This window comes from Rhododendron vialii, chromosome 3a, assembly GCF_030253575.1.
Source record: "Rhododendron vialii isolate Sample 1 chromosome 3a, ASM3025357v1".
NCBI classification, from domain to species: domain Eukaryota; kingdom Viridiplantae; phylum Streptophyta; class Magnoliopsida; order Ericales; family Ericaceae; genus Rhododendron; species Rhododendron vialii.
Window position 1 is genome coordinate 32,312,894 of NC_080559.1, and position 23,363 is coordinate 32,336,256.

Genomic DNA, 23,363 nt, shown 5'->3' on the forward strand with positions numbered 1-23,363 from the left:
TAAATTGGCCCGGACACTTGATTTATCGAAAGAAGAAACAAGTTCCAAATGCTACTAGATTGATAATCAGCCTCAGGCCCTCAGGAGAAGTGAAGCCCATGTCAGACCCGCCGAAGACTGTAAAAAGACGAAGTTTACGGTCCCATTATCAAAGCCCATTTTCTCGAACCGTCGTTGAATATTGTGGCCCAAATACGTTCATATGGTAAACACAAGGCCCAAAATTCCAGCCCAAAGGGTATTCACGTCTCTTGGTTTTTTTTTTTTTTGGAAAAATGACGGCCAATGACGCGTTTTGATAATTAATACCCGTCAAAAACATTTTCAGCATTAACAAATGTTTTCAGCATGTCCTTGGCGGGTACTAATTATTAAAACACGTCCTGGGCGTCATTTTCCCTTCTTTTTTTTTTGTTGGAAAATACTCCTACAACCACAAACATGCACACATTCACATTTATTTATACGTTCCACACACATTGGAGATGTAATGTGTGTGAGTCCCCATGTTAATGTGGGTTTGTTTGCGTAAGTGTTTGTATTTGTAGAATAATAATAACAATTTTTTTTAAACAAATACATCAATCAATCCAAGCGACGCTAACAAGGGTTGCCTCCACTGGTCAAATACGCTCTAGGGTTGAAATTGGTTCGATTTGGTATGATTTTGACAAATTTGGCTACAAAATCGGTTCACTTGATTTGGGGTTTTGAAAACCGGACCATCCGGATTTATTTATTTGGTTTGCTTGGTTTATTCAGTTTTGGGCCTACAACAAAATTGAATGAGAAAATAAAAAACAAATAGACAAAATAATTCATTCCAAAAACCAATTTAACCCGATTCATGAATCTAATAATACCAATTAACAGAACAAAAGTCCAATAAGATTAGGAAAACACATACCCAGTTAATTGTTTTCTTATTTTCAAAATCTATCGTTTGGTTTATTTCGGTTTTCTTCAATCGGAAAACGAAAACCAAATCAAATCAAACCAATTTTTTTGACCAGCTATTTTGGTTGGTTTGGTTCTATCAGTTTTTATTTCATGCTTATTTTGTTCTCACTCTGGAGGTGTGAGTTCGATTCTCGAGGAGTATAGGCCAATAGGTTTTTTTTTTTTTTCACGGAAGAAGCAAATTCATTAATCAAGCCATACGGCATCTACAGATAATTGCGAATAGAGAATAGGACATACGGCAAGTACAGATTTCCACCAAAATACAGAGAAACAGAGACACAATACAAAAAAAGATTAAGAGACGAAATTAATGTCTAGCGCCTATGCAAGAGCCAAACGCTCACTTCTTCACACCGTCAACATGGCCGGCTAACGTGGAGCTAGTACCCAGACACCACCGTCTCGGGATGGCGGAGCTCCGAATCAAAGATAACATTAAACCTGTGGAAATCAGTCACCCGATCTGGAAAAACCAGATCAGAACAAAACCACTCGGGAAGACCCACCGGGACAAAAACTGGACCAACATCCGGACAGAGACCGGCCTCAACTTCCGGACATAACCAGACAAGAGTTCGGACAAAATAAAAACGAAACACAAAATTAAAACCCTAACCTGCCGAAACACTCAAAACAACCACCGCATCACCGCTGCTACAACCACCACACCAACCACAGGAATCACGATAGCCCCTACTGCCGCCATGCCCAATTCCAACACACCATATCCACTCACAGCATCGCCACCAACAACCCAGCAAAATCGCACCATCCACCACCCGAAACGGCCAAAGCGCCGCTAAGCAAGAGACCGGCTATTTCCAACAAGGTAGAAAGGCGGTCCACAACGGGATCCAGAAAGCCGACGGAACAGGATACACCCAGCAGAGTATCCGACGGGATCTTACCGGAGGGGGGAGGGGGTGGAAACGAGGAAGGTGGAGGGAAGGGGAAGAGGGAGGGGGGAACAACAGCCCACAGAGAGAGGAGCGGCGGCAAGGGAAGGGGAGAAGAAAAAGGAAGACAAAAAGAGGCGCCCGGGGAGGAGGCGGCGCCTCCCCCCCCAAGCAAGCAAACAACAGCGGCTAGGGTTTCTCTAGTAAAAGTTTAGAGAGAGAAAGAAGAGAGAAGGGAGAAGGGTTTTTTTTCCGAGTCCTCTCTCTCTCTTTTAGGCCAATAGGTTGAAAAATGTAATCTAGGTTTTATTTTGTTTCCTATTTAGTCTTGGCAATTATTCGTGTTTATTAGTTAGTTTTGATTTTGTTATTATGTATTTTTTTTAGTTGGTTTATGTTTCTTAGTCACCAAGTCTTATAACCTATATATATAAAGACATGTTAGAGAGAGTTATGTTTTAGATACGATACACATAAATAAAAAGAAAGCTTCTTGTCAAATCACTTTTCTAACGTAAGTGAAAATTCACGTGGATAGTCTCACGAGCGTGTCCAATAGTCCCCTATCTGCTTTTAACCTCCATTTTGAAATTTTATACAAAACCTCTCTCAAGTTATCTCATGACTCATTCTATTCAGGTTTTTACTATAAATCATCCCCTCATTTTGAAGAACTTCAATAGATTTTGATGCTTCGTATTAAAACATGTTTTGACTTTTTGTTTCTTAATTAATTATGCAAATTCAGAGTAAACCTTTTAAAATCACACAAACATTTTAAAAAAAAGCATTTATAATTAGTTATTTTTTTTGCCATTCATTAAACCTAATCTACTCTGTCCTAGAGGATTTGGAGAGGAAGATGGGTGCTTATGGGAATCGAACCCTGCCCATGTTCATAAGAATATACGGGAGATACCAACTGCATTTATAATTTAGTTTAACTGAGACAACCTTGTGATTCACGAAAAATAAATATTTAATAATAGGTACAATTTTGATCATCTAAAGACTCAAGGGAGGAACAGTACTGAGGAAACTTGGTGGCTTGGTATTGACCTTCGACTGTTATCAAGGTAGATGACCGTTTGCTTTCAAACGGTGTGAAGTGTGAACATCACTATATTTATAGTATTAATCTTTGGCCATGTAATGAATAATTTTTGGTGAATTTAGAACATTCTTCTTTGGTATGGTTAGTCTATGGATAGTTTTTTCATCATTTCACACTACGTCATATAATCCGTGTCCATATACGATATCGTATTTTTCTCGATAACCGAACGTTCGATCGACTTATGCGCACCTTTACCGAGATACCAGAATCTTGAAGGTAAATCTTTTTTACTTACAAGTCAATTATTCTCTGAACAGTTCTTTAATCAATTCACACTGTGTCACTTAATTTTATCATTTCACACTATGTCGATGATATATAACCCGCGTCGAGTCCATACATGACATCGCAGTTTCCTAACGATAACCGAATATTGTTCGGTCAGCTTACGCTCAGCTCTAGTAAGTTCGGAATGTTCGAAGAAAATCCTTCAATTGGTGACATGCTTGTCGCTGGACCAAATTCTAGCCAGTAAACAGATAGTAAAATAAAATTATTATAGGGCATCTGGAAGAAATTGGAACATTCATTCTTCCATTAATTGGGATGAATAATATTCTTCTGTGGTAGTATTTATTTTATTCGTTCACACTATATACCATACTTGTCCACCCGTGCAAGAGTGATTAAAAACCCTATTACTTGTATTAGCCAAAATGGCTATATTTGACCCGGTTTTTATAACCGTGGTGGATACTTGATAGGGTAAGTAGAAAAAGAAAAGTATAGCCTTTCAGTATTAAATATATAGTAGGTTCTAGAAAAAAATATGTAAGAAAACACCAACACAGGATATATATCTCCTAATAGATTCCGCACGCTTTTTACATGCAAACTTCTAATCTTGGTCGTCGGATCAAATGTGTGCGGACTTCTAATCTCGGCTGTCGGAAAAACTCGGCGTATAATATATATATATATATATATATATATATATATATATATATATATATATTTGTGTGTGTGTGTACGGGACGGTTCTAGAGACCATTAAACCCCCCTCCCCCAAGTTTCCAATTGAATTTTAATGATCCGAGCCGCTCAATGTAATCAGAACGTGATTGTAAGGGTGTCCTTAAGAAATCAACAAAAAAAATGACCGGAAAGGGCTTCATCCGAACAGTTTTTTATTAAACTTTATTGAACGGTTTAATAAAAAATTGCTCAAATCAAGCTCTTCCCAGTTAGTTTTTTTGCCAGTTTCTCGCAAGCGCCTTAAAAATGACATTCTGAACACATTGAGCGGCTCGGATCATCAAAATTTGATTGGAAATTATGAGATTAAGATTTGGAGGGTTTTTTTAAGGGTCCCCGAAACTGCCCCAATGTACACACACAGAGCTTCTCCTAAGGGATCCCGCACCTTGTTAACGTGCGAACTTTTAATCTCAACCGTTGGATATAATCCGCCGGCTAAGGTGCATCTCGGCTGTTAGATATGTATGTATCATTACTAATATTTAAATGGTGCCAAACGTTGCTGTCTATATGACTATATGTAATGAGAGAGAGAGAGAGAGAGATTTCTTGATTTGTTCAAGATGTGTAGAGAGAGAGAGAGAGAGAGAGAGAGAGAGAGATTTCTTGATTTGTTCAAGATGTGTGGTACAAGCAAACTTGGACCCTTTTTCTTTTACTTTAGTAGAAGTTTATGTTTGATCTTGTGGGGGAAAAAGTGTTGTGGGGATCCCATTTAGTACTATTAGAGATTTGGAAAGCTGTCAGTGCTATTCTTTGAATGTTTGTTTTGGCAAAAATGACCCAGTCTTATTCTACTCAAGCTTTTTTCGTTTAGCGCTTATCACAAGTACTACGTACCCACGGTCCACCCATACATTTCTTGAAAAAAATTATGCATGGATCGATCAATAATATTTTTAAGTGATTAGTCTCAAGTAGGCCTGTTAATAGGCCGGATCCGAACCGGATCCGAATCTGAAAAGACTCGAATCTGATCCGGATCCGATAAGACTCAAATCCGATAATGGTAATTTAGATCCGAATTTGATCCGAAAATTCGAATCTGATCCGAAAACTTTTTTGCTTCAAAAATTTTAGCAAATATATATATATATATATATATATATATATACATATAGAGGAATTTTCAAATGAGGGATCCCTCATTTCCCGATCAAATTTTGAAAATCCGAACCGTTCAATGTGTGCAGAACGTAATTTTAAAGGTTTCCGCGAGAAATCAGCAAAAAAATGACCGGGAAGGGCGTCATCTGAGCAGTTTTTTTGAACCGTTCAATGAAAACTGCTCAGATGAAGCCCTTCCCGGTCATTTTTTTTTTGCTGATTTCTCACGGGGACCCTTAAAATCACGTTCTGGTCACTTTGAGCGGCTCAGATCATCGAAATTCAATCGGGAAGGGGAGTCCCTCATTTTAATAAAATGAAGGATCCCTCACCGGAACCTAACTCTATATATATATATTCCAAAAAAAATTTAAAAATAAAAATACAAAGTCTTAAACATTTTTTTTTCAAAATAAAAATTTTACTGTTTCTTTTTTTTAAAAAATTAAAAAAAAAGAGTTCGGATTCAGATTGATAACGGATTTAATCCAATCCGAACCAATCCGAATTTGGATTACGGGATTCGGATTATCGGATCGACGTTATCGGATTCAGATCGGGTTTGAATCAGATTTTTTGGATCGAATTCGGTCCATTGACAGGCATAGTCCCAAGGATTAATCAATTTGCATATAAGTTGCCTGGAGTCCTAAATCATGAAAATATGTAGTTTCCAGTCATGCATGGATACTGAACCGAGGTGCTATCAATTCTTTTAGGGCCAGTAAATATAGAGCTTTGCTCTAGCTTTAATTGGAGACTCCGAACGTAGACGGTGAGATTGGTTCGTCAGAATTAATCAGAGTCCGCGTAAGTTAGCTTGGACACTTGATTTATCGAAAAAAGAAGCGAAGCCCATGTCAGACCCCCCGAAGACCGCAGAAAGACGAAGTTTACGTCCCTTTAAGAAGGCCCAATTTCTCAAAATCTTCGTTGAATATTGTGGGCCCAAATACGTTAATAGTATGCTACAACAAGGACCAAAAATTCAGCCCAAAGGGTATTCACTATTCACCAGCAAATTTCAGTAGTACTCATGGCTTGAAAGTAGTAACTCCGACGGCCTATTTGTTGTTGGAAAATGCTACAACCACAAATATGCACACAAACACCTTACATATACACTAACATTTATTTGTACGTTCCACGCACATTTGAAGTGTAATGTGTGTGGATCCTCGTGTGAATATGAGTGTGTTTGGATAAGTGCTTGTAATCGTAGAATAATAGTAATTGTTTTTTGTTGAACAAATACATCAACTAATCTAAGCGGAACTAACGAGAGTTGTCTCCACTAGCTAGGAATATGCTCTAGGGCTGAAATCGTTTTGAGTTGGTATGATTTTGACAAATTCAGCATTTGACTTGGGGTTTTCAAAACCAAAACCGGACCAAACAAGTTTGGTTTTGGTCCAGTTTGGTTTATTTGGTTTGCTCGGTCTATTCTGTTCTGGGCCGACAACAAAGTCCAATGAAAAAACAAAAAACGAATAGACAAAATAATTCATTCAAAAAACCAATTTAACCCGATTCATGAATCCAATAATACCAAATAACAGAGTAAAAGACCAATAAGATTAGAAAACACGTACTCAGTTAATTGTTTTCTTATATTCAAAATCTATCCAACCCTAGTTTGGAAAAAAAATTAATGTCATGGGAGTATTATAAAGTTCGGTTCGATTCGTTTTGGTTTAGTTCGGTTTTCTTCAATCAGAAACCAAATCAATCCAAACCAATTTTTTGACCAACTATTTTGGTTGGTTCGGTTCTATCGGTTTTTATTTCACCCTTATTTTGCTCACTCTGGAGGTATGAGATCCATGCTCGAGGAGTTAACCAACCGGTTGGATGGTTATTAGCATAATACTTCGTATTATGTTAAAACATCATCTAGGTTTTATTATGTTTCCTATTTAGTCTTGGCAATTATTTGTGTTTCTTAGTTAGTTTTGGTTTCGTTATTACGCATGTTTTTTAGTTGGTTTATATTTCTTAATCACCAAATCTTGTAACCTATATAAAGACATGTTAGAATTACTATGTTTTAGATACGATACACATAAATAAAAAGAAAGCTTTCTTGTCAAATTACTTTTCTAACGAAAGTGAAAATTCACGTGGGTAGTCTCGTGGGCGTGTCCAATAGTTCCGTATATGCTTCTAACCCTTTTTTGTAGGTGTTGGTCCCTGCACCCGGCTGGAGTAGTCTTATCCCCGTCTGGGTGTAGGATACCTCATATATATATACAGTACAGTATATTATTCTGATCGGTTTCTAGGGTTTCGATCTCGTCGTTTCGATTCAAGCACGTAGAGAAAGTATTTCTAAATCTGAATTGGGTGAGCGGCACTGGCCACTGAGAATCAATAATGGGTGTCGCTGCGAAGGAAGACGATGGTTTGAAGAAATTGGAGTACCTTTCGTTGGTCTCAAAGGTATGTACTGAACTCGAGTCACACTTAGGGTTTGGTGACAAGGTCTTGGCCGAATTCATCACCGAGATGGGCCGGAACTGCGAAAAAGTCGAGGATTTCGACGCCCAGTTGAAGCAAAACGGCGCCGAGATGCCCGACTACTTCGTCCGCACGCTTTTAACTATTATCCACGCCATCTTGCCCCCAAACCCTAAGTCCAAATCCGTAAAGGAATCCAAGAGAGAAAGCAATAAATCGAGTTTTCCAGGTCTGGGGGTTGGTGATAGTAGAGAGAGAGTCAAAGAGCTAGAGAGAGAAATCGAGATGGAAACCAAGGATCTCGATAGGGAGAGGAGAGAGAGGCGTAGCAACAGAGATGTGGAGGAAAGGGGTGATAGAGATGAAAGGCATAGGGGTGATAGAGACAAAGAGGATAGAGGAAGGGGGAGGTATCGGGATAGGGATAAGCACGACAGGCATGGGAGAGATGGGTATGAAGATGATGGGGATAATGGTAGGAGGGAGAGAAAGAATGATGCGGAAAGACAGGATAGGCATAGGAGAGATGGGTATGAAGAAGATGGGAATAACAAAGGGGATGATGATAGGAGGGAGAGAAGGAATGATAGGCATCGGAGAGATGGGTACGAAGAACATGGGGATAACAAAGGGGATGATGATAGGAGGGAGAGAAGGAATGACAGGAATAGGAGAGATGGGTATGAACGTGATGAGGGTCATGATAGGAAGGAGAGAAGGAATAATGGGCCCAGGTCGGACGAGCCGGAATTGTATCAGGTGTATAAGGGAAGAGTGTCGAGAGTGATGGAAACGGGTTGTTTTGTTCAGCTCAGTGAGTTTAGGGGTAAAGAGGGTCTGGTCCATGTTTCCCAGATTGCGACTCGGAGGATTGGCAACGCTAAGGACGTAGTGAAACGCGACCAGGAGGTTCATGTGAAGGTGATATCTGTTTTGGGGCAGAAGTTGAGTCTTTCGATGAGGGATGTTGATCAGAATACCGGTGAAGACCTACTTCCGCTGAAAAAGAGGTCGGGCGATGATGATGCTTTTAGGGCAAATCCTTCGGGATTGAATGGTGGGGGGCCAAAGATCAGGACAGGTCTTTCTGGGATTAGAATCAATGACGAAGATGTTGCTGTCCCGTCACGCCGGCCGTTGAAGAGGATGAGTTCGCCAGAGATATGGGAAGCTAATCAGCTGGTGGCTGCAGGAGTTATGAGTGTTAGGGAGAACCCCATGTATGATGAAGAAGGCGATGGTGTTTTATATCAAGAAGAGGGTGCTGAGGAAGAGCTTGAAATCGAGCTAAATGAAGATGAACCAGCCTTTTTGCAGGGACAAAGCCGGTACTCTATGGACATGTCACCTGTTAAGATTTTCAAGAATCCTGAAGGGTCCTTGAGTCGCGCGGCAGCCCTTCAGTCTGCTCTCATAAAGGAGCGGAGGGAAGTGAGGGACCAGCAGCAGAGAACAATGCTTGATTCTATTCCAAAAGATCTCAATCGTCCTTGGGAAGATCCGATGCCAGAGACAGGCGAGAGGCATCTAGCACAAGAGCTTAGGGGTGTTGGTTTATCGGCGTATGACATGCCTGAATGGAAAAAGGATGCTTTTGGGAAATCCCTAACTTTTGGTCAGAGATCAAAGCTTTCTATCCAGGACCAGAGGCAGAGTTTGCCTATTGCCAAATTGAAGCGTGAATTGATTCAGGCTGTGCATGACAATCAAGTTTTGGTTGTAATTGGTGAGACAGGTTCAGGGAAAACAACACAAGTCACGCAATACCTAGCTGAAGCAGGGTACACTACCAAGGGAAAGATTGGTTGCACTCAGCCTCGTAGGGTGGCTGCAATGTCCGTGGCCAAAAGGGTTGCCGAAGAATTTGGCTGCCGATTGGGTGAGGAAGTTGGATACGCCATTCGTTTCGAGGATTGTACTGGACCCGACACCGTGATTAAGTATATGACTGACGGTATGCTTCTAAGAGAGATTTTGATTGACGAGAATTTATCACAGTATGCAGTTGTAATGCTTGATGAAGCTCATGAGAGGACAATCCACACTGATGTGCTTTTTGGACTGCTGAAGCAACTTGTGAAGAGGAGACCTGATCTTCGATTGATTGTCACTTCTGCCACATTAGATGCTGAGAAATTTTCAGGGTATTTCTTTAACTGCAATATTTTCACAATTCCTGGAAGAACTTATCCCGTGGAGATACTCTATACCAAACAGCCAGAAAGTGACTACCTAGATGCATCTCTTATCACCGTTATGCAAATCCACTTGACAGAACCTGAGGGTGATATCCTCCTCTTCTTAACTGGTCAAGAGGAGATCGATCATGCATGCCAGTGTCTTTACGAGAGGATGAAAGGGTTAGGAAAAAATGTTCCTGAATTAATTATTTTACCGGTTTACAGTGCTCTTCCAAGCGAAATGCAATCTAGGATCTTTGAACCTGCACCTCCAGGAAAGAGGAAAGTGGTCGTGGCAACCAATATTGCAGAAGCCTCTTTGACCATTGACGGTATATTTTATGTGATTGACCCTGGTTTTGCAAAGCAAAATGTTTACAATCCAAAACAAGGGCTTGATTCACTGGTTATAACTCCCATTTCACAAGCATCAGCCAAACAGCGAGCTGGCAGAGCTGGGCGAACTGGCCCCGGAAAATGTTATCGGCTTTACACCGAAAGCGCGTTTCACAACGAAATGTCCCCTGCCTCAGTTCCAGAAATACAAAGAATTAATCTTGGAACGACTACTCTTACTATGAAAGCTATGGGAATAAATGATCTCCTATCATTTGATTTCATGGACCCGCCTTCTCCCCAAGCTCTCATTTCTGCCATGGAACAGCTGTACAGTCTTGGAGCTCTGGATGAGGAGGGGCTTCTGACTAAATTGGGTAGGAAAATGGCGGAATTTCCATTGGACCCACCATTGTCTAAGATGCTTCTAGCCAGTGTGGATCTCGGGTGTAGTGATGAGATTTTGACAATCATTGCGATGATTCAGACCGGAAACATCTTTTACAGGCCAAGAGAGAAACAAGCCCAGGCGGATCAAAAGAGAGCCAAGTTTTTCCAGCCTGAGGGAGATCATCTGACATTACTTGCTGTTTATGAGGCTTGGAAGGCGAAGAACTTTTCAGGTCCGTGGTGTTTTGAGAATTTTGTTCAGTCTCGTTCCTTGAGGAGGGCACAGGATGTCCGTAAGCAGCTTCTCACCATCATGGACAGGTACTTTCTTCTAGCCTTTTGGAATTGGTTATTTTTTAACCCTTGCTAAATTCGGTCAATGACTTGCTTACTCTTGTTTGCTTCAGAATACCTTAGAAGGACCCTGTTATGGATGTGTATATTTGTATCTGCTTCTGATTATGTTCTTTGTTTGGCTTAGTGTTATTGTATTGCTGGTAGTAATAAGCAGAAAGGAAATAAAAGAACCTAGCAAGCTAAGTTTACTTGGCTAGTTTTTTCTTCGTTTGGTCGATTTATTCAGTATCTCTTGCCAAACAAAGGCTCCTTTTCTGAAAATTGTTCCAATAGGAATAAAAGCTTTCCTGATACACTTCGTCATTTGATTGTGGATTGTGTCTTGATTAGACTCTTGCCTGTTTCCTAAGTGATGAACCTAATACTTGATTGAAAATGCTTATTAGTCCCGCGTTTCCAGCTTTTGCTCTCTATCAACTGCCTGTCAAAGATCATTAAGCATACCAGCTAACCAATGAAAGTGTATACTTATTCCCGAACGTAAATTGAATATCTTGGTTGTATGGGAACGTAAATGTTACGCAAATCAGCAAATGTTACGCAAGTTCCTATGTTCCTTGCTCAAGTATAATGCCGTTTGCCATTTGAAAATCAAGATAATTCAGAAAGTTAGTTTCACGTGAATTGAGTGGATTGTATGCTCTCAGGGAGAGATGACAGAATTTTGTGACTGAGAGAAGGCTGGGGAGGGAAATAAAACCTAGTAAGATTGCTTAGTGACTGGTATACCTAGGAACAACAGTTATTTTTTGCAACAACTCTTATGAAAAATTGGTTGGTTTCATGTTTTTTGTGGGCCTACAAACTGGTAAGCTTTTGATCAGTGCATGATAAGTGATTACGTATTAAAGCATGTGTTGTTCACGTTCAAGTGACTGTTAACTTGCTACTTGTTCTATGCATTTGCAGTGCATACGGTAGGTTACTTAAGAAAAGGTAAAATGATCTTATTTGTGTAACCTGGAGTCGAGCAATTGAGTTTGAGATTCCTATGTTTTTAAGCCATGTTAATTTGTGTACTAGATGACCCATCATTAATCTTGAGATGCTTGGTATGTTGCTAACTGATGTCCTATTTCAGGTATAAATTGGATGTCGTTTCTGCTGGGAAGAATTTTACTAAAGTTCGTAAGGCCATAACTGCTGGGTTCTTCTTCCACGGAGCAAGGAAGGATCCTCAAGAAGGTTATAGAACTCTAGTTGAAAACCAACCAGTGTATATACACCCCAGCAGTTCTGTGTTTCAGAGACAGCCGGACTGGGTCGTCTACCATGAGCTAGTGATGACTACAAAGGAGTATATGCGAGAGGTCACGGTCATTGACCCTAAATGGCTTGTGGAGCTAGCTCCAAGATTCTTTAAAGTGGCGGATCCCACAAAAATGAGCAAACGCAAACGTCAAGAACGGATTGAACCACTTTATGACAGATACCATGAACCCAACTCTTGGCGTTTGAGTAAAAGACGTGCTTGATTTTTCCTTTAAAGGTTATGAGGCGAACTTTGCCATAAAAGATACTTGAGGGTTGCTCATGACTGTTGTTTATTTTTTCAGAATGTTGTAAATATTTTCTCAAACCTTGTTGCTAATTGTATGAGGTTAAGTTTGGGGAGGATGGATGGACAAGGGTATCATATTTTCCTGATTTATAGAGATTTCATATATTTCATCTCAGATTTCTAATCAGTTGCAAGTGCCACCCTTTTTATGCCAAACTCCGGCTGCCTTCATTCTATCTGAACTATTTTATTGTTTTGATCACGAATCAAAATTGCTTCTTGTGAAGTTGCCTTGCAGCTTAACCGCAGTAATACTTTCCCTTTTGTCTGGATCTTGTGGGTGCATGGTGGCTGCATTTTGTTTACCTGTTGCCATTTTTACATGATGGAATCTGTAGCTCTGGTTACTATACATAATTAGAGTGGGAATGACATGCATTGTCATTTAGCAGATTTGGGTTTTTACTATTTCGTGCACTTTTTTGGTTGGACCATGGGAAGTCGTGAATTATATTTCACGACTTTATTCAGAAAATATGCGAACAATGCAGTGATAATTGAATGAGGAGTCCTCATTGTACATGAAAGCACAGCTGAAATTTACAAGGATTCAGTGCAAAAGGAGAGATGAGAATTTCTAAAATCTGATTCTCATTGTCAATCATAGAGGCCTTTCAAAGCATATTTAATCTGGAGTGCTTATCTTAGATTCTTCTAGCTTGTGCATCAGCACAAAGATCCTCTACAAAATTGTGAATTTCCTTTCAGTTCAATATTCTGAACTCGAGCCACTGGACACTAAATGGCCATCTTGTTTCATATGTTGCTATCATCATTGCCAATGTCATGTACTTCAAGGTATGCCTCTTCATCTTCATCAAAATCTTCATCCTCATCCTGGTTCCAAAATGAATTCACTTAGGCAAGCTATAAAGAACAGCAAAAAACAGCTGAAGATACCATAAGCCTGAAAATAAACTACTATGTTCAAGAAAATGATGTGTATCGACACTTGACACCTGGAGAAGGGTGTTGGAGATGTGTTGATACTTTCCTTTGGACACTTGTTATGGTTGCAAAACTGTCATTACGGTTATATTTAATTCCGAAATTGCTATAGAATGAATGAAGTTTTGTTTCCGACACTCTTAGATTACACATCATTTATCCCACGAAACATGTAAGATGTACAAACTCATAAGAGGATGAATGAATCTAACCCCTAGACAGCCACACACACACACACCTACCCAAAACCCATACCAGAGTCCATGTAGCATAGCTCATGAACCACAGTGAGAAAATATCAAGCAAACAAAATCTTCGTTTTATACAGGAAACAGCAATGAAAACGGAAGCATGGTCCCAATGGTTGTCTCGGCGAAATTCTATGAGAGAGGATGAGGGGCTGGCAGCTCACAGTAAAACTTTGAACTGAGAAGAATATTGATTTACTTGTACCAGAATATACAGCAATCCAACTACCCACGGGTATCATCGAGAAGGAGAAATGCCAACTAACCTCTTCCATCTCATCCTCAGAAGAGGATGCATCATCCACCCTTGAGTAGAAAGTATCCTCATCAATCTCGTTGACAGTCTTCATATCATCCTGTGTATTGAACAACGAAGGCATAAAGTCATTCATGAAGATGCATTTATGCTACCATCAAAGTTTTATTGGCAAAAAGTAAATCATACCAGCTCAGACTTCAGCTTCTCTATTTTTACTGTCAAATCTGAGATGTGATGCTTTAGTGCCTGTAAATGATTCAACAAGAAATCATTATTGAGAAAGTTACAAAATGGGACATCACGTAAAGTAAGTAAATCACCAAGAACTGTATATAATATCACCTCGCGTCTCTGAAGCTCAATTGACCGAGCTAATGCCTGCCTTCTGGATAAGAGATTTTTGGGCCTAAATGCAACAGGAGGTTGGTAGTTCTTCCCACGGTAAAGAATAATAACATGCCCTTTCATTGTTTTATCTACAGTGACTAGCACCCCACCACTCTCAGCCTCAAGAGCTATTGCAATATGCTTCACTTGTGGAAAACTTTTTCTTTCCACAAGTAACTTCACTAGCTCTCGATACTTCCAGTGCAGGTGTATATTTTCTACAGTACCATCAAAAATTCCTCGCCTCCCTGCGACAAAAACCCAAGCATAAAGTAGACTGTTTCCTTGAATAAACAAAGGCATGAAACCGAAAGTAGCAATGCATACCTAGAATCAAGTATGGTTTCATACTCAAGCCGATCTTACGAAACAAAAATCTCTCCTCATCACTAATGGTTTCTAAATCACTTGGGAGCTCTGCCGGTTCCAAAGACTCCTGCACTTTTGCCAAAGTCTTCTCAGCCTTTTTTATCTTCCCCTTTGCCTACGCAGTCCAAAATAGACCTAACCTTAGAAAGGAGAAAAGGAGGATATGTACCAAAATCGACTCCTAACTTAGTAGTTATAGCTTACAAGGTTGAGCTTCATCTCAAGATATCTGACAAATGAAGCATGTCTAGCCAAAGTTGAATCTTTCCTCATTTTCTCTATATCTTGGCTGCTAGGTTGGTCACCCCAGAGTGAAGTTGCTGCCATGGTCTCAGAAAGGGTTCCTGCAACCGGTTGGACTTTAGAGGCTTTGGTAGTTGAATGAACTATGGGTGATGCATTCGATCGTATTTTTTCTTCCTCATCTTGTTGCAATACTGTTAGTTTATGAGCTTCCACCAATGTCTTTGATACAGCTGGCGGCAAAAAGTCGTTCCCCCTGTAAAACACAATGTAATCCTTGTTCCTTGAAAGCAGTGTTCCTCCTGTCAATCTCTGCATAAATGAGACAAAAATGGTTGTGGAGAAGAAATTAATGATGGTTACCAACAATTTTCACAACCTAAAAGCATCATTGATTTTAGGGATTAGCATAGCAGCTATAAATCAGAATACTGCAAGATTTAATGTAGAAGCTGAGACCAGGAAGAACTTATTCGGAATTCACTAATTCTACATTAACTAGGAAACAAAGAATAGGTTTCTGCTAACATCCATTAGTCACGAAAACTGAGACCAGGAAGAACTTATTCGGAATTTGCTAATTCTACATTAACTAGGAAACAAAAAATAGGTTTCTGCTAACATCTATGTTGAGATTGTCAATACAAATGAAAACACACATGCAGGAATGAACACACGAATGGTAAATCAACATTTCCCACCAGCTGCATTAACTAGAAAGAATGCACATTTATGACAAAATCTGGACTAAAGAGATCTATCACTCACGACCGGACAACACCAAGGAGGAAGCGGTAGAGTGACCTCTCCAACCTTTCTAGTGTCCCATTTCAATTATAGTTAACTTGAGCATACTTTTGAGAGGAGAGTCCAGATCTCGTCATCTTGTGTAACTAAGAGAGAATAGGATAACAGTATATCAAATTTTCACGAAAACTTCCAGGAGGAAGACAATACATAGTAAAAAGAATGATTAACTGAACTTTGTGTCACACAACTATTTAGCGTAATTTGAGTTCAAAAAAAAAGTATGTGAAGTTCCGCACCTTGAGTTCTTCCGCCATCCTTTCGTTACAAGTATTGTGTACACCGCGCTTGATGGCTATCTTGGCAATGGCACTTATTTCCCATAGCTTCACCATAGCCCTAGCCAGGCCTTGCAGTTCTCTGTTTCTCCCTACATCAGTTAAGGGACAAAAACGTTCATACCCAACAAATGGAATATTACAATATGGGAGTCATCAGAGTATTGTCGCGGGCATACCAAGGGCAAAATGTGGAGGCATTATTCTTGCAGTTCTCCTATAATATGTCACGTGCTTGTCTCTTAAAGAATATCTAAACCCATGGGGAAGCAGTCTGAATGGACGTTTATAACCAGGAACCATGGAAGGAAGCAAGTCAGCGTCAACAGGCAGTGGTTCAGGGCCTGACCAATCTTTATATCGTGGGCCCAGATCCTCTAACAAATGGTCGACCTCACTTAAATCTGTTATTTCTTTCTCAGATAATTTCTTCAAATGTCTTGTAGACTTATTAACAAGTGCAGTTCTGACCGAGTCCTCCAATCCAACTCTTTGAGTGAGATCACCACTAACTATACCGCTTGAAGAACGTGAAATCATCGTATTAACTTGATTTTGTTTGGCATAGGATTGAACACAAGGAAGATTGTAGGACATTCCCCTGTATAACACAACCGAACTACCCGATCTCCATATTACCAAACCTCCAGTTCTAGTCTGGTAGAGAACAACATAGAACAGATATAAGTACCATAAACCTATCTCTGCAAATGAATACTACAAATGAAATTTCCAAGCATGAACAAAGAAGATAGTCAACAATTGCTAAAAGTGATATAGTCAACTAGCATCCTAGTTGCTCATTGAAGAACTCTATGAATGACAACATTTACTCATTTGAAGTTCCATGGTCATCCTTATGGAAGTTTATGTATGAACACTGACCTCTAGGGTTTCATGAATCCTCTTCATGTTGAGCGTCGAAGGCCCTTCGAATTTCAACTTCACCACTTCATCCTCCTTCCACTTATCGTGGATCGAGTCCACCAATGCCTGTGTAACACCAGCAGCCCCAACTTTTAACCTTTCCACCATCCTCAAAGCCACATTCCTCAGCCTCCTCAGCTCAGTTTCTGGTACTAGTTTCTCCGACAACATCGCGTTTCCCTTTCTCGGCCTATCACCATCTACAGACCCCCAATCACTCCCTCTCTCCCACGGCAACATCTTTGAATCAATCTTATTGCTCGAACCCTCAAGACTATATACTCCCTGATTAACACTAGCCGATTTTCCATTAAAAGAGGCCCTTTTAACATTCTTAAAAACTGCTTTTTCTTTCCTCTCTGATAACCCAATTGAGGTTTCATCTGTTTCAACAAAAGCTTTGGTCTTTCCATCAAAACCAACTCCCCTTTCCAGTTTACTTGATTCTTGCACAATTCTAGAAACACTGCCTTCAGTGTCTCTTTGAAACCCATCAATACTGTTATCTAAATCTATCGAAAAAGAATCAAACTGGGTTTTATTGGGCTCTTTCCCATGAACCCAAGGAGCTGAAATCGCACGATTTATGGGAACAAAACTCACCTGGTCACTCAATAACGAGTTCTCACAACTATCTGACTCTGTCACTGCAACCCCAAGAGACTGATGGCTTTTATCATCATCATCATCTTCTTCTTCTTCTTTGTCATCATCAATTGGCTCAATCTGTAATTCTTGTTCTTGCTCTTGCCACGGAAATTTATGTCTTACAATTGGGGTTTTCAAGGACCATTTCTGGCGAATTTGATCAGCGAAACTGGGTTTGGGCTTTCTCTTCTTCTTGGGCTGTGGAGTAGGGAGTTGAATGGTCTGTTGAGAGCAAGATACTCTGAAATTTAAGGAACTGAAACTATTTGGAGAGTGGGTTTGTGGGTTGAACATGGAAAAGGAGGGAGAGGTTGTAGAAGTAGAAGTTGGAGGGAGAAGATTTGATGGTAATGGTGAGAGTGCCATGGTGATGACGTTTAGATACAGGGTTTTGTATGCGTAGTTGGGGATATATGTACTTTGCACTTAGCACCCATGTACATGAGAGTAATCCATTTTACACTCTTCGTTTCAATTGGGTCAATAAACGTTCGAGTCCATGTCAATGTGGCTCCTACATATTGTTCTACTAATAATTGCTTGTGCCTAAAAGCATGAAGTGAATCTCGGATATGAGTATGATCCCACCTTATACGTGATAAGCATTACAAATAATCGTGAATTAAAAAAACATGGTTCATCTAACCAAGTTCATAAAATAGTATAACACAACAAATGTTACCAAATCTATTTAATTCCGTTTGTTACATTCAGGGATAGTATCAGAGATATGATTAATGTATAATTATACATAATTCCAACTCGAATTGAATTTTTTGAACGTCCACTCATTCAAAAGTAGTGACACCCATATCGTACTTGTTTCTTTAACTAGCCTAGAAAAATAGAAAAATAAAATAGTTCCAAGATTACATATAACCAAGTGAGGAGTAGAGTTTGAAACTCTGTCTACCCAAAAGGCTCCAACAAAACCAACAATCTTCAATCACAGACAGATCATGAAACTCTAAATCATTCAAATCAATAGCTCAAGTTGTATTGAACAACAATTTTGTTCTCTCACCCAATAGTTAAAAATGCGAAGAATTACTATTGGCCGCAAAAAATTGCTCCTGCCGCGAAGAATTACTCATGTCATTGAAGAATTACTATTGGCCGCGAAGAATTACTCTTGGCCGCATCGAATTGCACTTGGTCGTATCGAATTACTCTTGGCCCGCAATTCGATGTGGCCAAGAGTAATTCGTAGCGGTCAAGTGCAATTCGATGAGGTCAAGAGCAATTCGATGCGGCCAAGTGCAATTTGATATGGCCAAGAGCAATTCTATGCGGCCAAAAGTAATTCGATTCGGCCAAGTGCAATTCGATGCGGCCAAGTGCATTCGATGCGGCCAAGAATAATTTTTCGTGGCCAGAAGTAATTCTTCGTAGCCAAATGCAATTCTTTGCGAGCAAGAGTAATTCATCGCGGCCACGAGTAATTCTTGGTGGTTAGGAGTAATTTTTTGTGAGCTTCTAATTTTAGTCATATATTAGCTTCAATGGTTGAGATGGAGAGTCTTTTTTTGTGTCCCCGAAATGCTCTCTTATATATATATTCTTTAAATTAGCACGGAATCTGAAAAGTTTTAGTATGTTTCTCTTTTCTTTTTTTCTAAAAAATCACAGAGATATTACTGTACATTTGTTAGGAGTAAATAAACCCATACGGCAATTGTGTTATATGTGCAAAAAGTGTGAGAATTTTTCTAAGAGGAGGAGAATGTGCCTAAACTATTAGATCAAAGTAATCATCCATTCCAACAACTTGTCTTTTGTTAAGTATGGATGAGCCATACACTCTTGTGTTATGTACTATAGAAAATTAACTCCAATGCGGAAACACAGGCACATATATATTTTTAATGGCTTTCAACTTTCAACCCGATGAAGGCGAAGATGAAACTATAACTTAGAATCAAGATGCAACAAAATCAATACATTTGCTGCCACCAACATATTGTAATGAATCAAATAACCAAATATATAATTAATCAAATTTTCCCCCTCAATCACTTAACCAACTAAACATTTAGCAATCTGAATATATTTCAAAAAATGATAGGATACACACACACACACACACACACACACACACACACACACATATATATATATATATATATATAGAGAGAGAGAGAGAGAGAGAGAGAGAGAGAGAGAGAGAGAGAGGGGGGGGGGGGGGGAAGCTAAACGTATGTGTGAGAGAGAAAGTAGTTTTGGATTCAAAATTTTGACTGATAACTGTTAGGAAAGTATGAAAAAATCGAAGATAAGGAATCAGAATAATATTAGGAAACATCAATTTTAGTTTTTATTTCATCATTCTTCCAAATATTCATTCTTTCTAAATATATTTCTAATCTTACTACCTGCAAATCTCAACCATAGAAAATATATGTACAAATCCGAAAGTCCAAAATATGAAGAATTCAAAAACTGCCACTCTATATTTATATAGATTATTATTATTGGTATTTTTTAGGAACATAGACATATCTTTATAACTAAACACAACATAAAACAGAGGATCAAAAGATCTGAACAAATAAGAAAAAACAAAGGAAAACAACAATAAAACATAAAAACCGCACAAAAATTGACAACTGTGTTGATGGAGACTATCGAACTGTTCGTGGATGTGACTAGAGAAAGATGGAGGATCCACATCGGTAACTGGAGCTCAACGTCCCTTCGTCTCATCGCAGTCGCTGCTGCTAGGCACCACTACCACTGCTGCCGAAGAACCAACGAATCTGTCGCTAAGGCTGATCGAATTTGAGAGCCAAACACGCCACATTTGAAAACTAGATCCGGGTCACCAAGGTCAAAAATATGATGAGAGGTGGTGGGAGAACATCTATCCTGAGGGCGATAGTTTTGACCACTACACAACCATAGTGGGGAGAGAGGACGAGAAGAGGAGAGAAGAAGGAAGATGGAGAAGATAGGTAGAAATCGTCGCTAGCCAGGGAAGGGGAGCAAAGAAGAGGGTGGGTGGCTGACTCTCTCTCTCTAGGAAGAGAGGGTGAGGCTATCACTCTCTAGGGCCATGTAAACGTGGGTAGATCCACAACTTCAAATTTCTTTCTTTGAAACACTTTTTGCAAAAAATAAAAATTTTAAAAAGGAAAAAAATACATTGTTGGTAATTTTTTTGTCAATCGAATACAAATATGCAAATAATCCATTTTCTTTTTACTTCACTTTTTTTGGGAACACATTTCCTAGACAAAAATCTTGATAACTGAATGAAGCCTAAGCGGCTCCATATGCATATAGCCTTTTTCTCGTAGGGATGCATTACTCTGTTTGTCTCTCAATTCAATGGCGAATATACAGAGGCTTACCTAAAACCCTTGATTCGAAAATATAATTAAGCACATGATGTATTACGAGGGAAGTTGGTCTAACATTCACTTAGCTTTACTTGTGTTGTGAGGTCTTGGATTAGCTTTACTTGTGTTGTGTTGTGTTGTGAGGTCTTGGATTTGAACTGTTGGAGCAAAACATAACATGATAATCCTACTAACTAATCCACTAACACCGGAGAGAAAAAAAAACCCAAAGGACTCACCCACTTGAGAGTGAATTTCCTCTATTTTGTATTCCTCAAAAAATCTCCACTACTTTGTTTTGTTTGGAAAATAAAGGTCAGCAAGGGGTAGACAGTGTCTTGGCTAGGAAAAAGGAAAAAAGGGTAGTCTGGGTAGTTTACCTTGCTGATTGTTTTTTTTTTTTTTTTTTTTTGTTTAACAAGATAATCCTATTCTACTATTACTAATTTAGAGAAAGGGAATGGGGCTGGTGGGGGTTTGAACCCTCTCGCCTAGTGCAAGGAGTATAGGTCGCCTCCCACTTGGCTGTCACTCTATTTGCCTCGCAAATTGTTTGCGCCGGCTCTCTTAGTCTCTTGTCGTAGGAGCCGGGCCTAGTTTTTAACTTTTGGTCCAATTCATTGGTAAGTTTAATGGACAGAAAAGCCCATATTCTAATGGATGTTTTGATTAGTGGCCTAGACGGACTGAGCTACGCGATGGCAATTAGATGGGGCTCACTAGGCCCAACATCACACTTTTATGGGCCGTGCCCTTATGGGAAAGGAAGGGGAAGTCGGGCCTAGGGCTTTGTGATAAGTGTACAAAACTAGTATAGAGATGGTACTACAATCTTTTTGATGTAAAAACCTTAATTGTACTATGAAAAATCTGAAAAAAAATCATTTCTTGAGAGTGTCTCTTGAAATTTCAACATTGTAAATTCAGTTTTATAATAATATTAGATTTGTTTCCGAGAAATTATGGCACTCCAAAGTCCCCGGCCGCTGTTGGCCGTCCAACCTCGAACCAAATTTTTGAAATTTTTATGTGATTGTCCCTTATATAATGCAGGAAAAATAAAAAATCTTTGAAAAGAAGTTTGTTTTTGTCCCTATACTAATTGCAAATTAGAAAAGTATTTTGGACATAATTGATTAATAATTTGTATTTAGTACACATACTTGGGATGCATGTGATCAGTTGATCACAATGCAATATATATATGAGTAAAATAGCGGGCCATTTTCACACCTAGTTTGACACCTCATCCTTTTGGGTCTCACTGTGCTATTCTAAACCGTTGATCTTGTTTAAATGAGTAAAATAGAGGGCCCTGCAAAAATTTAGTTCATTTTGATATCGGTAAGGGCTTGATCCAAATAGTTTTGCAAACACCAGTTCTTGTAAAACTGTTTAGATCAAGCACTTACGGATATCAAAATGAGCTATTTTTTTGCAGGGCCCCATATTTTACTAATTTAAACAAGATCAGCGGTTCAGAACATCATAGTGGGACCCAAAATAAAATCGGGTGTCAAAATGGGTATGAGCGGAACCGGCCACATATTCAAAAACCACTTTCTTTTATTTTGTGAATCAAAAGGGTCCACAAGACATAATGAAAAGAATGCACGAATTGATCCCTTTTGGATTTTGCGGCCTCTAATCGCTGACAATTACGCAGACTAATCAACATTAACCATTATGATCACAGAACACAATCCCAGAGAGATCAATTCTTGTTTTTTTAACATGCATGTTTCTTGAATCTGTCAACCCTAACTTTTGTCGGCCCCCCTTTAATTTGTCTCTGCTAGCTTCTTAATCTCCATTAGTAATTAATCTCACAAAGTGACAACCATTATCACAAAACACACTTCCAAAATGATGTCAAATCTTAGTTCTAAACCGTACCGTTATCTTTGGTTATTGCTCTAAGACTTTGTACCGGCAAATGACTTTGTACCGGCAAATGGCCAGCTGGCTTGTCTGGTTAGTATTCTCATCTGCCTCTTCAGTGGAGGAGTGAGTTCGAATCTTACGGGGACGGGGGTGCAACCGGCGTCTAGGTCTATGGATAGCCTCCGGACTCCTTGTAAACTAACATACTAGTAACTAACTCTCCCAAATCCCGCTGAAGTATAAAGGTGAAAAAAAAAAGGGCCTGATTTTGAAGGATATAAGATTTCATATCCTCAAAATTGACACTTGAAAAACCTTTTGATTCATGGCGCACCTAAACTACCACTTTACGTTACCTCTGGCAAAAAAGGGTGCATGCCACATCACAAAAGAATAATAACGCATGGGAAGCTTTAGGATAAATCCTTTGTTTTTTTGTCACCTAGTTATCATCTGATTTGCTATGGGTTTTCCACATTCTCTTTTAACCAAAAAGAAGAGGCAGAAATCAAAAAGTAGGGGACACAAAAAGAAGAAGAAGTTCCCTAATTGTCTAATGAAGTCACTAAGTTCACTATCCTTTTTTATTTCGATAACCTCATGTCTGAGCGAGCTTGTGTGTACGAGAACTAATTTCATGATCTTGAAATTAACGAGCGGGCAAATCCGCTGGTTGTCCCAAGAT

The 23,363-nt window shown here is 39.3% G+C and overlaps 2 protein-coding genes across 3 annotated transcripts; one reads left to right on the top strand and one right to left on the bottom strand.

Annotated features, from left to right (window-relative positions):
• The first annotated feature begins 7,159 nt into the window (after positions 1 to 7,159).
• On the top strand, positions 7,160 to 12,469 carry LOC131320064 (probable pre-mRNA-splicing factor ATP-dependent RNA helicase DEAH5). Its single transcript, XM_058350622.1, has 2 exons — positions 7,160 to 10,745; positions 11,863 to 12,469. The coding sequence occupies exons 1-2, from the start codon at positions 7,435 to 7,437 to the stop codon at positions 12,254 to 12,256; spliced, it is 3,705 nt and encodes a 1,234-aa protein (XP_058206605.1). The 5' UTR covers positions 7,160 to 7,434; the 3' UTR covers positions 12,257 to 12,469.
• Positions 12,470 to 12,817: 348 nt separating this feature from the next.
• On the bottom strand, positions 12,818 to 17,905 carry LOC131320065 (CRM-domain containing factor CFM3, chloroplastic/mitochondrial). 2 transcript variants are annotated; one of them, XM_058350624.1, is made up of 9 exons: positions 16,767 to 17,905; positions 16,061 to 16,538; positions 15,843 to 15,973; positions 14,758 to 15,108; positions 14,512 to 14,668; positions 14,140 to 14,432; positions 13,984 to 14,043; positions 13,814 to 13,894; positions 12,818 to 13,179 (listed from the first exon to the last, which is right to left on the bottom strand). In XM_058350624.1, the coding sequence occupies exons 1-9, from the start codon at positions 17,820 to 17,822 to the stop codon at positions 13,099 to 13,101; spliced, it is 2,688 nt and encodes an 895-aa protein (XP_058206607.1). In that variant the 5' UTR covers positions 17,823 to 17,905; the 3' UTR covers positions 12,818 to 13,098. The 2 variants fall into 2 exon arrangements, with proteins under 2 accessions (XP_058206607.1, XP_058206606.1); XM_058350623.1 differs by having other exon boundaries at positions 13,805 to 13,894.
• Between the last annotated feature and the right edge of the window lie 5,458 nt (positions 17,906 to 23,363).

Bases quoted from the DNA above. Each gene is read 5' to 3' on its own strand.
- LOC131320064 (XM_058350622.1), top strand. From the start codon at position 7,435: ATGGGTGTCGCTGCGAAGGAAGACGATGGTTTGAAGAAATTGGAGTAC. The intron at 10,746-11,862 runs GTACTTTCTTCT...GTCCTATTTCAG, and splicing joins CTTCTCACCATCATGGACAG to GTATAAATTGGATGTCGTTT.
- LOC131320065 (XM_058350623.1), bottom strand. From the start codon at position 17,822: ATGGCACTCTCACCATTACCATCAAATCTTCTCCCTCCAACTTCTACT. The intron at 15,974-16,060 runs GTATGCCCGCGA...TAACTGATGTAG, and splicing joins GCCTCCACATTTTGCCCTTG to GGAGAAACAGAGAACTGCAA. The intron at 13,180-13,804 runs GTTAGTTGGCAT...TTTTGGAACCAG, and splicing joins CTGAGGATGAGATGGAAGAG to GATGAGGATGAAGATTTTGA.